We start from the raw sequence: 14,192 nt of genomic DNA, 5'->3' as shown, positions 1-14,192 counted from the left end.
AAATGTTTTGACCTTCTCGCCTGGTTGATGTCAACAACCAAAATCAAGAGAGGTGCAGCATCCTCTTCTCTCACAACATGCCTCCAAAAAACCTTATCTTGATTGCCTGCCATATTGCCTACCTTCTGTAGCACGCTGCTAAAAATCAGCCTCCTATTCAGAAAGACATCATCCTCATCATCATCATCACAAGGATAAATTTACCCACTGGGCACACACTGGTTGAATCAACGTTGCTTGCTTTCCAAACTGTACATTTTTCCCACGATTATATTTCGAAATTTGCAAAAGGCAAACCGACAGCCGCATAGAATATAATCCATAGATGGCAGTTCCCATTTAAATCAGGACTGGCAGCCAATGATAGTGTAGCCATGAGTTTAACACTCAAATTGCCAGGGTAAGAGGTTCCAAATCCCTTTTATGGATTATATGTCTATGGCCACAATGCAACAAGCTGTACATTTGGCGTGCATACTGGCCAAATTGCGGCCTCCAGACTGTAGGCAACCGGTAACTGCCAAAATAAAGGAAACACTTGAGTAAGTGAGGGATACAAAGTGTATGTTATGGTGTGTGGGGTGCATTTTCCTGGCATGGTTTATGTCCACTTGTAGAATCTATGCCAAGGCGCATTGAAGCTGTTCTGGCAGCTTGTGGTGACCCAATACCCTAAGACACTTTATGCTGGTGTTTCCTTTATTTTGTCAGTTACCTGTATGCACTTTAATCCAATTTAATCCACAGTTCTTTTTTTGAAACTATTGATACTCTGTGGCTAAATTATGCTATCTGGGGTATTTTGAACATTGAGAGCAGGCTCCTGTGGATGGATTAAAAAAAATAAAAAAATGTTTTTTTGGGCTCTTGGGCCCAGCCCCTGACTCACGCAATTGACCAGTCACATTTATTTATTATGCATTTTTTTATTAATCGGTTACCCAATCATGGCAGGGCCCCCCAGTTACCCACGTGGGCCTCATACCTCCTCTCCTCCCCCCATCTGATGATTAGTAGAGCGGCAGCAGCAGGTTGTCTACATCCATTGAGAGAGGGGTCCTGAATCCTCCTGTGGTTGGCGGTTGCAGTAAAAAATATATAATATATACTGTATATATGCTTCTTGGGCCCCCCACTGGCCTGGGCCCAGGGGCTTCAGCCCCGGTAACCCTTGCATTAAACCGGCCCTGTCCATGTCATTTCAACAAAATGACATTGAACCAAAGTGAAATAGACCTTGAATTGACATCTGTGCCCAGTGGGTAGTCTCTGGAGAGACATGTGTAATTCCCTCTTGTCATCATAATGCAACAGCCTTCACTCAGCTTAGTTTTCTGATCGAATCTGCCCCATGGGGGGTTCAAAGTAAATCCAAGCTTCACGCAGAATACATTTCTTAAAGAAAACAGTCAAGAGGATGTGTGTTCGAACCGTATGGTTTTAGCAGCCTTTATTTGTTCAGGATATTAAAAAAAATATATAAAAAAAATTCCCTCAGGTATTGATTTGGAAGGATATAATGAATGTTCATCCAATCAAAAGATGACAGGACTTTGACACAAAGCTGTGTGAGTAGCTGAATTCATTAATGCGTTGTGGAACACAAAAGACAAAACAAGAAAAGAAAATGTTGTAAATTAAATGTGCATTTAATTTACATCATCAAGGTTGCAGTTCAACAGCCCACTATGAAATACAAGTTACTATATCAACACTCTATCAACACTTTCATTTTGTAGGTTACCCCAGGTAAGTCAGTGCAAAAGTGTCTTGACTTGAACCCACTCAACGTAGCCTGCATGTAAATTAAAGCATTGCACTGTAGTAAGCACTTATATTTCAGGTCACTGCTACTGAGACCAACCTTGACTTTGTTTACGTCCCAAATGGAACCCTATTCCCTTTACAGTGCACTTCTTTTGATCAGAGCCCCCTATTCCCCATTGGGCTCTGGTCAAATGTAGCGCACATTAAAAGGAACAGGGTGCAATTTGGGACGCAACCATTGTCTGATGCTGGAACTCAACTGACTGCTTTGTGTCCCAGTGTCCCCAGGGAGAGGGACTGCTTGTGAGGTCAAAAGAATTGTGGCGCTGCCTGACTCCTTGGCAACAGCACTAGAACTGCGTCCTAAAATGGCACATTATTCCCCACACAGTGCACTCCTTTTGACGAGAGCCTTATGGGCCCTGGTCAAAAGTAGTGCACTATATAGGGAATAATGTGCCATTTAGGATGCAGCCTAGGACTGGGAGCCATCCCACATCCCACTGAGCAACTGAAGTCATCCTGTATCAGAGCCTCCTAGGAGATGAGAGGAGACACACATCCTTATGATGCAATAACGATCTTTGTTCAAATACATTGCATTTGATCTTTGATTACATTTCAATCATACATAGGCTGTTCAATATACGTAGGCTAAATGAAATAGAAACCTATCTGACAATGTATCTATTTGGTCTCATAAACGTCTTACTAAACAAGTTTCAAGTTTTAATGTCACGTGCACAATTACAATGCAATGCCTTTCTTGCAACATGGGTCAGTGACTGGAAGAGGCAGGAGAAGCATCGCTGTCACATCGTTTTAATGTCTGGTTTCTATCACCTCCGGTTGCATTGCAGCTGTCAATGTTTCACTGCATGGACTGTAGAGAGAAGCATCACAATTTACAAATCTCATGTGATTATGACTTACTTTTTTTTTTTTTTTTTTTTACAGCAGGGCATTATTATGTCTACTCTTATTTTTAGCAATAATATAAACATGTTTACAAATGTTTCCCCTTCTATACAACTGTAACCATGGTTGCATAATGTGGGTAGATAATGCCTAAAGTCTGCCTATAGGAAAAAAGAAACAACCATTATTGACAACCATTATTACAGCCTAATCCTTAGAGTTTTTATATGCAATTTGTTTAATGCAAAATCTCTGGTATGTCTTTGATAGCACAGCAGTAGATGACTCCTGACTCGAGCAAGTATCTTCCTCTTGCCTTTAGCCGTCTCTGCATTATAGGCCAACCAGCTGCAATATGAGGCGAAATTGTACACTAGACTCTAATCCTTTGGAACCGAATATTTGTGAATCCCTACTCGTTTCCTGCATTATAAGCCTCCCCTATGTCCCTGGCATGAACAAGTCCACAGCGCCATCCACCTGGGCTACACCTGAGACCATATCAACGCCTGAGACACCCTGTCGAAGTCACTCGATGCCCACTGCGCATGCTCCACTCATTACTGTTCTCTTAGAAGCAGGATATTATGCTGGCAGCACGATCGCGGATTTTTTCCCCCGTAAATAAGAGTCCCCATGTAAATACATGCTAAACTTTGGAAATATCGATACTGGAATGTTGAAAGCTATTGTGTAGGCTACATTTAAAGAAATACACGTTTAATAAAATACAAAATATATGTTATTGGAATTATTCAATAGAGTCTGCAAAACTTAAATTGGTCTCTTGTGCTAGGCAATGGGTACTTTTTGGGTTGTAGAGAAAAAACGTTACTACCTGTCTCATATAAACTGTGGTGGGAAATACTCAGTCGCATCTCTACTAACCAAATATAATTAGCTTTGGCGGTGGACTGTGTCGCACAGCCTGCTGCTGGATTTTCACTCCACCCCCCCATAGCTCCCAATGCAGTACACTGTTGTAGACTCTACATGGGATACATATTGGCTTGTAAAGATTACTTTTCTACCTGCCTCAGATAAAGTGTGGTGTGAAATACTCAGTAAATACTCAGCCAGCAGCAGACTGTGTGACACAGTCCCCTTTAAAAAGGACACATATTTGGTCATTAGAGACCCTACTGAGTATTTTCCACCCCACATTAGCTGAGACAGGTATAAAAGTTACCTCTACAGCACAATATTCTGTATGTGCTGGTGCTGTAGTTTATTATTATTTTTTATTTCATAAATGACCTATTGCCTTTTCTTGTTGGCACAGTAAAAGTGGCCATTGATTCAAATGTAATATATTTTGAATTGTAATGTTTTGAAATGCGGGCTTTTATTTTAAAGGTTTCGTCGTTACCATACGAACATAACGTCATCATTTGTGCCGCTGGCAGAATACTGGTATAATACTGTCATGGCGGGGAAGAGCTGTAGCAGCGGGTAAATCAGGAAGAGAAAGCGCTGTAAGTGGGTTAACACTGAAATTTGAACAAGTCTAGCAGTTTTTAGGGAAGGACCGAGTGGATGACTGCTGTCCCTTGTCGAGCACCACTGGCGCTGTTCTTGAGCCACGTTTAGGAGTTCTTGCTCATGACAGCACTACCTGTCAAGCCTGCTGTGACAATAGCAAGTTCTACTGCTGTAGCCTGGCTGGACTAGTGAAGAAATGAAAGTCGSAGGTGCCTCTTMTATTTTGACAGAGGGGAGGAAGGGCAAGGTCTCTRCGACTTGCCTTTAGAACCAAATCTTATTAAGCCGGTCCATTTTAGTGAACGGTTTTTGATGCATTATTTCATTCGCCTCCTTATCAAGTTTCCGACCGGGGGAGAGGAGTTCTACATGGAAACGCAGTGACAACTCCAATGTCGCGGTGTCATCGGCTAGAAATCCAACTCTCGTGCGCCTGTGCCTTTCGCGGAATACAAAACATACTTTGTTGACTCGAAGGCTTATTTTGGGAACTGTTTTGAATGGGGAGGGAAATATTTTCGTTGTTTACCTCCAGACTGTCGACATAGCTGGAAAGAGGATATCATTGTTTTTTTCTTTCACCGACTTTACTGTATCCAATTACCGCCTTTGGGGGTGAACAGGTGCCTTACCTGTTAACGCCACCTGTCCTCCTGTAGCAATGGCTAGCGAGGAGACGCCTGGTGCTGGGCGACCAACCGGGCAAGGTGATGGAGCTGCGGCGGTGTCGCTCAACCCTGGGATCCCAATCCGAGGAATCAAAATGAAGTTCGCTGTCCTAGCCGGCCTGGTGGATGTTGGGGAAGTTTCCAACCGGGACATTGTGGAGACCGTCTTCAACCTGGTAAGCTGATTATCGGAAGCCACACTCTATTCTAAATAGTCCCTGGAAACCGTCCATAGAGCAACGTGTAATATGATCCTCTGTCTACCAACCTGCCTTTTCTATTTTTCTGGTACACCTTAGGCTACCTCCTGGCCACAATATTTGTTTATAATGAAGGCTATATTGTGACTAGGCTACTTCATTAGCTAGCCTACTATATGGTCCAATAGCTGAGTAACTTACATAATATTTACTTTCCATGATAAGGTAACTAGAGTAGTAGGCTATGCGGAACTAGGCTATAGCCTATTAGTTAGAAATGTGTGGGCTAATAGTGCATACGAGTTTTCTTTGTAGAATTTGTATGGTGATGGAAATGCTATATTGGTTTTACAAATCATTACTTGGAAAAGCTTTGTAACCAACCAGCGAGGCATGATCACTTTTCACATTATTCATACAGGATGCAATGGGCATAGTCTTATCCTGTTCATAGTTTAGAAAAATTATGTTTATAGACTTACCTATTAGGTGTCGTAATACCCATAAAACCTAGCGATCCAGGGAAATGGTTCCAATAGTTTTTTCCACCATCCGTTTTTTCCCATAGGGGATTTTAGAAACATTTAAAATAAGGGCTGTGTTTGGTGTAGGCTTACCCTGGCGTGACGTTTTGATAACCATGTAAATCTCTCTCGGACAACGTGTATCAATATATTCGGCTCTATTTACTCTCAGATTCGTATACATCATGCAAAACTACAAATCCCTGCAAGCTCCTGCACGTCATCTCAAGCTGACACCTTTGCTAACAGGTATTGTGTTAATTTAAAACGTGCACAAGACAGTTCACAGATTTGTCAATTTTTTAAGAAATATAGCCAATTTATTCAGTACTATATTTAGCTAACATTAGATAGTTAATCCAGAGATTTGTCAGTCTTCTCCAGATCATCATGGCATTTGTAGTTCTTTATGATAGCCACATTAGCAGCTAATTAGCATTTCAGTTTTGGGTGGTAAATACAGGTGAATATATTAATAAGTCACCTTGTCCTAGAGAGATTTACACGGTTATCAAAACGTCACGCCAAGGTAAGCCTTCATTAAACACAGCCCTCATTTGAAGTGTTTCTTAAATCCCCTATGGGAAAAATGAATGGTGGAAAAACGATTGGAACCGTTTCCCTGTTTGACCGCTAGATTTGATAGGTATTATGACTCCTACTGTGGCACTCTATAGGTACTAAAGTGACATCTTAGTGACACTTTAGTAACAGTTCTACAGTGGGAGTGTAATAGACACAAGTGCATACTTGTTGGACTATAATTATATGGGAACAGGGCCTACATGATATCTCTCTATCATGATTTCAGTTTGTTTAAAAGAGGTGTGTCATATTTCATGATAGTCTGCTCAAATTGCACAATATTATTCTAAGGTATCTCTGCAAGGTCTCGCGCTCTCTCTCTCTCTATCTCTCTCTCTCTCTCTCTCTCTCTCGTTGGCTGCAGACATTGAGGCTCAGGTCTAGGAATGAATAACGCTAATAGAGGATAGGCTAGTGAGTTGCTGAAGCAGAGCGTGGAGGGTTAAGTGGAAAAAGAGCAGGAAAGGCTGGCAGTTAATGAGAACGGGAGGAAGAACTGGCAAAACTGCTTTGTCACTGTGGCAACACAATGGAGTCTCTCTCTCTCTCTCTCTCTCTTTCACACACACACACCACACACACACACACACACCACACACAGAGGCTCATCCCCAGTCATCACAGTAGGCTCCATCACACCTACTGGGATGGATGCGGCCGGTGGGGCACGGCGGCACTGTAACCTCCCTGCCTCCCCACTTGAACACTAAACTCCCTCATGGAGTCAGCCAGTCAGCCCTCACCCTCAGGTAGCCATGAGGAAAGTGGATAAGTGTCTGGCTGCTGGAACAATGCCTTAGCATTTAGAATGATGTTTCAAATGTCATGCCAAATATAGAAACCCAAGCATGATTTTTTTTGGGGGGGCGGGGTGTCAAACATTTTTTCTGTCGTTCATGTCTTTCAGTTGAACAATATCACAGTGGTACTAGTTTTATGCACCGTCGTGTTTCCGAGCTCTGTTTTCAGCTTTGTGCTGCTGGCCTGCACGGTGTGCGATAAACCCAGAAATATTATGCCTCCAGCAACGTGTCTATTATAAAGTGCATATTCATGATAGTTTCTTTATCCAGAGAGGAGAAGACACAATTGCAGTACACAGAAATGAGCAGTAGAGACAACCTGCCAGGTMWCCRATGTGCCAGAGTGAGGGGATCTCTCAGGCTGTGGCGCATCCCAAATGGCACCCTATTCCCTACATTCTGCACTACTTTTGACYAGAGCCATATKGGACCTAGGTCAAAATTAGTGCACTATATAGGGAATAGGGTGCCATTTGGGAWACAACGKGAGTCCCTGGGCCTACTGATGCATTTGTACCCGACCTGTCTCCCCTCCATTCCCTCTTGTTTGTTTAGCATGGCCAATGTCATTTGAGGTTTTTGAGACATGGCACTTTGCATTTCATGCTCTGTGCTCTTCTTTCTGATCTCTCCTTCTACTCTCTCTCTCTCTCTCTCTCTCTCTGATGGATTTATCATAATGGCTGGAACCTTCTCTCTCCAGAAGTGGCTAATTTGCAGTCGCTCTGCGGATGACTCACACCCCCATTGTTAGGTCAAAGGCAAAATGAATTTTTCCTCAAACAAATCCCTCTCAAATGAATAGGATATCCAGCCAGACTTAGGACAGCGCAAAGGATCATGGGTAGCGTAACATTCTGAATTAGGGCTGTCCCCGACTAAAAAAAATCTTGGTCTACCTAGAGTCGTCTGTTCTTTAGACTAATCGATTTGTCAACATTTTTAAACGTGTATTTTTCCATATGTAGACACATCCTATGTGTTTTAATCAAATAAACTATATGCACGGAGCTTATCTGCTGCTTTAAGCGCACTGTTTGATGAAATAATTAAGACACACAAATGACTAGAGAGAGCCAACCTAATTGATTTGTTTGTGCTCAGACTTGCTGTGCTGTGTTAAAAAAGGACAGTGAGTGACTGTGACTAGCATCCATTGTCTCTCTTCTCGATGCTGCAGTGACCACTACTGAACTTCAACAGTGTTTATCCTGCTGTCCATGTTGCTGAAGCTGCAACATAATTACAGACATTTCTGACTGAAAAGTTCTATTACCAAAATCCCTCATTCGTTTAGGAAAAACATTCCCTATTCCCTCAACTAGTGATGCACCGATAAGACATTTTTGGCCGAGACCGATATTTAAAATTTTAGCGGTCTTTTAAGCATTCTAGTACAGTTAAATAGTTAACATACACACATGGGCGCAGCAGTCTAAGGCACTGCATCTCAGTGCAAGAGGCGTCTCTGGTTCGAATCCAGGCTGTATCACATCCGGACGTGATTGGGAGTCCCATAGGGCAGCGCACAGTTGGCCCAGCGTTGTCCGGGTTTAGCCGGGGTAGGCCGCCATTGTAAATAAGAATTTGTTCTTAACTGACTTGCCTAGTTAAATAAAGGTTACACACACACCACACTGATCAAAATTTATTTTGTTGGCATTTACGCATGTCCCCATTACCAGTAAAACATAATCAAAACCTAATTCTTTCACTTACTTGCTGTGCTGTTTCATTGTTCATTTGTTCAGTCATTTCATTCTCAACCAGGATTTCTATGGAACGCCGTTTGGGTCTTTGCGTGTCAAAAAATATACTATTTAACACTATTTGACGTGTCAAGTAAGCTTGTTGACCAATCAGGACCTGAATATCTGCACATCACATAATAATTGAACGCGTTCATACATGTTTTACGTGTTGATTACTCTCACTTGTATTTCATATGTCACAACAATTCATCGATACGTATGTTATGATGCTGGTAAAGTTGTCTCGCACACCTACAGTGCTGGTCAAAAAATAGCTAGCTAGCTCATGGATGCAAACAATGTTCTTCCCCAAAAACATGGCAAACGACATCTGTTTCAGTAGCTATATAGTTAGCTAGCTAACTATATAGCTAGGTGTCGTCATCTAAAATAACTCAAATTTATATGACCGTTCTTATTTGATTAATGGTGGTCAGAAGCTAGCAACAATAAGGATTAGCCGCATTAGTGGACTTTGCGGTTATCCTTCAAAATAAAATATGGCATAGTTCTACTATTTGCATCACTGTCAATGACATACTTTTATTTTGAAGGCAAACCGCAAATTACACTATTGTGCCTAATCCTTTTTGTGGCTAGCTTCACAACCCGTTCCGGTCGAGCCTTTCTAGCCAGATGAAGCTAGCTGGCTGCTTATAATGTTAGCTTTGGGCAACAGGGTTAAGTAGGTGGCTAGCTATTTATTTTCATGAACTGAAGTTCAATTTCAATAGGCGAAGAAGTGGAAACCTAGCTAATACTTATTCACAAGGATTCCTAAATAATTGCTAAGAATTATCAAAATAACTGCAGTTTTTACTGGTCATTGTTTTCAGGCTGGTTGTATTGGTGCTAGCTAGGTACCAAGCTAAAGCTAGCTACCCCAGATTTTGCGGTCCAACAAATGATGCTTTATTACCAATGCGGTATTGTAAACACATCGTTCGTGGCCGGTGTTTGCATACTTTTTTTGTACAGCTTTGACAGTGCTACTGTATCCATTTTGACATGCAAAGATCCAAACGGCGTTCCATAGTATGTATGTCATGAAGCTAGTGACACTATTACTGTAACTCTGGTAGGGCAACATCGGAAAAATAGAGCACTTGGTAGTGTTTACCGGTGCAGAGAACGGTTGATTGTCAAGGGCAATGAATTCCATTATCTTGGTTTTAATGGATTTCGCCTTTGAGTTGTCTCTCTGATTTTTTTTTTACTCTTTCAAATGACTGCTCGACTTGTTGACTGCTCGATCCACACAGCAGACATTGTGGGCTAGTTTAGGAATGCTGTGTTGCACGTATATGGCAAAATTTGACGTGGCGTCATTACGTCATGTACCTTCGTTATATAGGTATGCACCCAGCTTTGACATCGGTTTTGCACATCGGCATTAAACTAGACATCCGATTCCGATATGTTCACCGATATATCGTGCACAACTACCCTCAACCCTTGCTCTCTTTACGTGACACATGTATGCATCGCATGCACATGACCAGTAGGGCCTGACCTATAGAATATTATAACAAACTCCGAACACGTGACAATAAAATGGATACAGAGGACGTGACAAATAAACTCGAAACGGGAATGTACTTACTGGTTGCTCAGAAGGTGAAGGGTGAAGTCAGATGTGTGGTATAAATTTGACTAGTTGTGTAAAATACTGGAGATCAAGACAGAAGGTAATGAGCAAGTGCTGCATCCATGTTATGTGTGGCAAACAGGTGCTGTTAGATACAAATATCATTTTTTGGACTGTTTGAAACAATGTAAACGACACTAAGTAAATTATCAGGTTACCAGAGAGTGTTGTAATATTTATTTTTGTGAAGCCTTTATTACACCAAAGACTAAAAACAGTTGCATTCATTTGTGAATGCAATTTCTGAAATGGAACGGTTTATTTGTTGTTTGCTAATTATTCAAGGATCACTTTATATGATTTTAAAATTTAAAATACTTGATTGCATTTAAAATCATGAATGATGTGACCACGTGTGATAATATGAATGATTGATTGCTGTAGCCTACATAAGTATTGAAATGTAGTCCTAAGTAAGTTACGGTATTAATAAGAATAAACAGGATGTGCTCTTTGGCCTACAACTCTGGAGGTTATACAAGGCTGCTATACTAAGCCTACTAATGATAATGACATTACTTATTATTATTATTATTATCATAACGATAATAATAGCAATAAGGAGATCAAGAAAAAGGAGGATTATTATTATAACTTTGCTATTATGCACATATGGTCTAGGAAGTTGCGGCAATTCAACAGTGTTTTAGAACCGCGGACAGCCATCACTATCCAATGCGGGAGAAAGGACATTTGTTATAAAATAATTTGTATTAGTATTGCATCATTGTTCTTATGTTATAACCATATACAATTTTAGTAGCACATGTATTAGTGATGGACTGCCATCCCCACGGCCTCCACAATGGATCAGTCCACTCAGACAGGCGTCACTCAGACAGGCGTGAATCAGACAGGTGTCTTGTACACCATGAAATTATTCTTGTTTTTTGCTACTGTTCGACTAAAGAAATCTCGGTCGACCAACAGCCTATCGCCCAAAGAATCGACCAGTTTATACCTTCCAATTGGCGACAGATTTTCATGCAAATATTCTCAAATCTGCATAAAGAAAATATGTGCATTTTCTCACAAGTGGTGTTTACCAAACTGACTTGTTGCGGATAAAATTCATTGCGTGATGACGTAGTGCGCAAAACATGTCATTTTTTKTACCAAATAAAAATCTAAAGTTCATTGTGTTTCCATTGCATTTTCATCTCTACCGATAGTTTTGTCACAAACTGTTGCGTTATATAGTGCATGTGCCCACTCTGGTCTCTGCATGTGTGCTCTAGCCAACAGCTGGCAGATACAGTGCTGCTGGGCTAGTGTACATGATGACTTTATTATGGATAAAAGCGAGAATATTTTATTTTAAAAGTCAAGTGTTTTTTTGCTTCAGTAGAGTGATCAGGGACGTGCAACTATAGTTTTCCTTCACAAACAATACATTAGTGCAACACATTCAGCAGAAATGGCTTAATTTATCAGATTACAACAGAAGTGCAACACTATTTGGCTAGCAGCCACACAAGTAAATGATCTAACAATGAAAAATCTTATTTTTTTGTGCAAATACGATGTATGGCCATCGTAGTTCTAATGTTCATCATAGAAAGAATGTAGCCAGCTACATTTGTTTTGCTTGAAGTTCATCTTTCATTTTACCAGAGAAAAGCAGGCTACACCTAGAAAAGTAGCTACACATCAGTCAGAGCGCTGTCTACTGATAACATTCCCGTTTGTGAATTCTCATCAGAGTAGAGGTGCACCTGAAGCACCAAATTATCCTGACGCCGAGCACAGATGAGAATAAAGAGCATTTTAGATCTGCGTTTACAAAACGCAGCAAGATATTTCTTATGCGTTTTATCATTTAGTTTTTTTCTGCGTGAAACACACTGCGTTAACACGGGCCCTGCATTATGGACAATAGCTAGGCCTAGCTATAGGTCTACCTCAGGCCGTCACACTCAGCCAGGCGCCTCCCCACTCACTGGAAGCTGAATCGTATGCCACTCTGGCTCTGCTCTGTAAACCATTGACTCAGAATGACTAAGTCTGCTGGGCTCTGCTCTGACACTGGAGATGGGGGATTTGGCTCTGTGGAATGTCACCTGGGTTTTACTCCAAGCCAGGTCGCTATGGCTGGGCAGGCCCATGATAGCCTTTTGTAGTGGTTGCCATGGAAACCATGCAAGCGAACAGGCAATCAGGTTCCCCTCTCCCTGATGCTGTGGAGTAGGTGAAGTTTCCCCTAGACGCTGGGTCAGTTTTGTATTTTTCCCACTAATAGTTACGGTTAGGATTGGGGGAAGGGGAAACTTATCCTAGATCTGTACTTTGGCGAAACCTCTGAGCTAATACTGTAGTGGATATCCCTGTGCTTCCTGGTCAAGGTTGTTAGAKAGTTAGAGTAACTACTTTGTGCATATGTGTATGCATTTTCTATTTCAATTCTCATGCAGAGGGACATGGCCCTTGTTATACCTTGTGCTTTCATCCATAATTCAAATATTTCTGAACTTTTATTTGAGTTCGTTTGTAGGCCTCTCTGTCTGAATCCAATTATTGCATTCAGTCTTTATAGATTAACAGCTCCTCTTGTCTCAGATCTCATAAATATTTCAGCCTGCGCTCCTGTATTCAGTTTCCTCAGTAGAATATCATAGACAGCTGAGCTGCATGTATTCAGTTTCCTCAGTAGAATGTCATAGACAGCTGAGCTGCATGTATTCAGTTTCCTCAGTAGAATGTCATAGACAGCTGAGCTGCATGTATTCAGTTTCCTCAGTAGAATTCATAGACAGCTGAGCTGCATGTATTCAGTTTCCTCAGTAGAATGTCATAGACAGCTGAGCTGCATGTATTCAGTTTCCTCAGTAGAATGTCATAGACAGCTGAGCTGCATGTATTCAGTTTCCTCAGTAGAATGTCATAGACAGCTGAGCTGCATGTATTAAGTTTCCTCAGTAGAATTGTCTAGACAGCTGAGCTGCATGTATTCAGTTTCCTCAGTAGAATGTCATAGACAGCTGAGCTGCATGTATTCAGTTTTCTCAGTAGAATGTCATAGACAGCTGAGCTGCATGTATTAGTTTCCTCAGTAGAATGTCATAGACAGCTGAGCTGCATGTATTCAGTTTCCTCAGTAGTAAGATGCATAGACAGCTGAGCTGCATGTATTCAGTTTCCTCAGTAGAATGTCATAGACAGCTGAGCTGCATGTATTCAGTTTCCTCAGTAGAATGTCATAGACAGCTGAGCTGCATGTATTCAGTTTCCTCAGTAGAATTCATAGACAGCTGAGCTGCATGTATTCATTTCCTCAGTAGAATGTCATAGACAGCTGAGCTGCATGTATTCATTTCCTCAGTAGAATGTCATAGACAGCTGAGCTGCATGTATTCAGTTTCCTCAGTAGAATGTCATAGACAGCTGAGCTGCATGTATTCAGTTTCCTCAGTAGAATATCATAGACAGCTGAGCTGCATGTATTCAGTTTCCTCAGTAGAATGTCATAGACAGCTGAGCTGCATGTATTAGTTTCCTCAGTAGAATGTCATAGACAGCTGAGCTGATGTATTCAGTTTCCTCAGTAGAATGTCATAGACAGCTGAGCTGCATGTATTCAGTTTCCTCAGTAGAATGTCATAGCAGCTGAGCTGCATGTATTAGTTTCCTCAGTAGAATGTCATAGACAGCTGAGCTGCATGTATTCAGTTTCCTCAGTAGAATGTCATAGACAGCTGAGCTGCATGTATTCAGTTTCCTCAGTAGAATGTCAATAGACAGCTGAGCTGCATGTATTCAGTTTCCTCAGTAGAATGTCATAGACAGCTGAGCTGCATGTATTCAGTTTCCTCAGTGGAATGTCATAGACACCTGAGCTGCATATTACAG

At 41.4% G+C, this 14,192-nt stretch overlaps 1 protein-coding gene across 1 annotated transcript in view; it reads left to right on the top strand.

Annotated features, from left to right (window-relative positions):
• Positions 1 to 4,087: 4,087 nt before the first annotated feature.
• LOC111958301 (lipopolysaccharide-responsive and beige-like anchor protein) overlaps positions 4,088 to 14,192 on the top strand; it is a 226,055-nt gene continuing 215,950 nt past the window's right edge. Inside the window, 1 exon segment of the mRNA XM_070437145.1 lies at positions 4,088 to 5,011. Coding sequence (XP_070293246.1) covers positions 4,829 to 5,011 — 183 coding nt within the window. The 5' untranslated portion in view covers positions 4,088 to 4,828.

Source organism: Salvelinus sp. IW2-2015, linkage group LG34 (genome assembly GCF_002910315.2).
Source record: "Salvelinus sp. IW2-2015 linkage group LG34, ASM291031v2, whole genome shotgun sequence".
Taxonomy (NCBI): domain Eukaryota; kingdom Metazoa; phylum Chordata; class Actinopteri; order Salmoniformes; family Salmonidae; genus Salvelinus; species Salvelinus sp. IW2-2015.
Note: the sequence above shows the minus strand (reverse complement) of the source record. Positions and strands in the feature narration are given on the sequence as shown.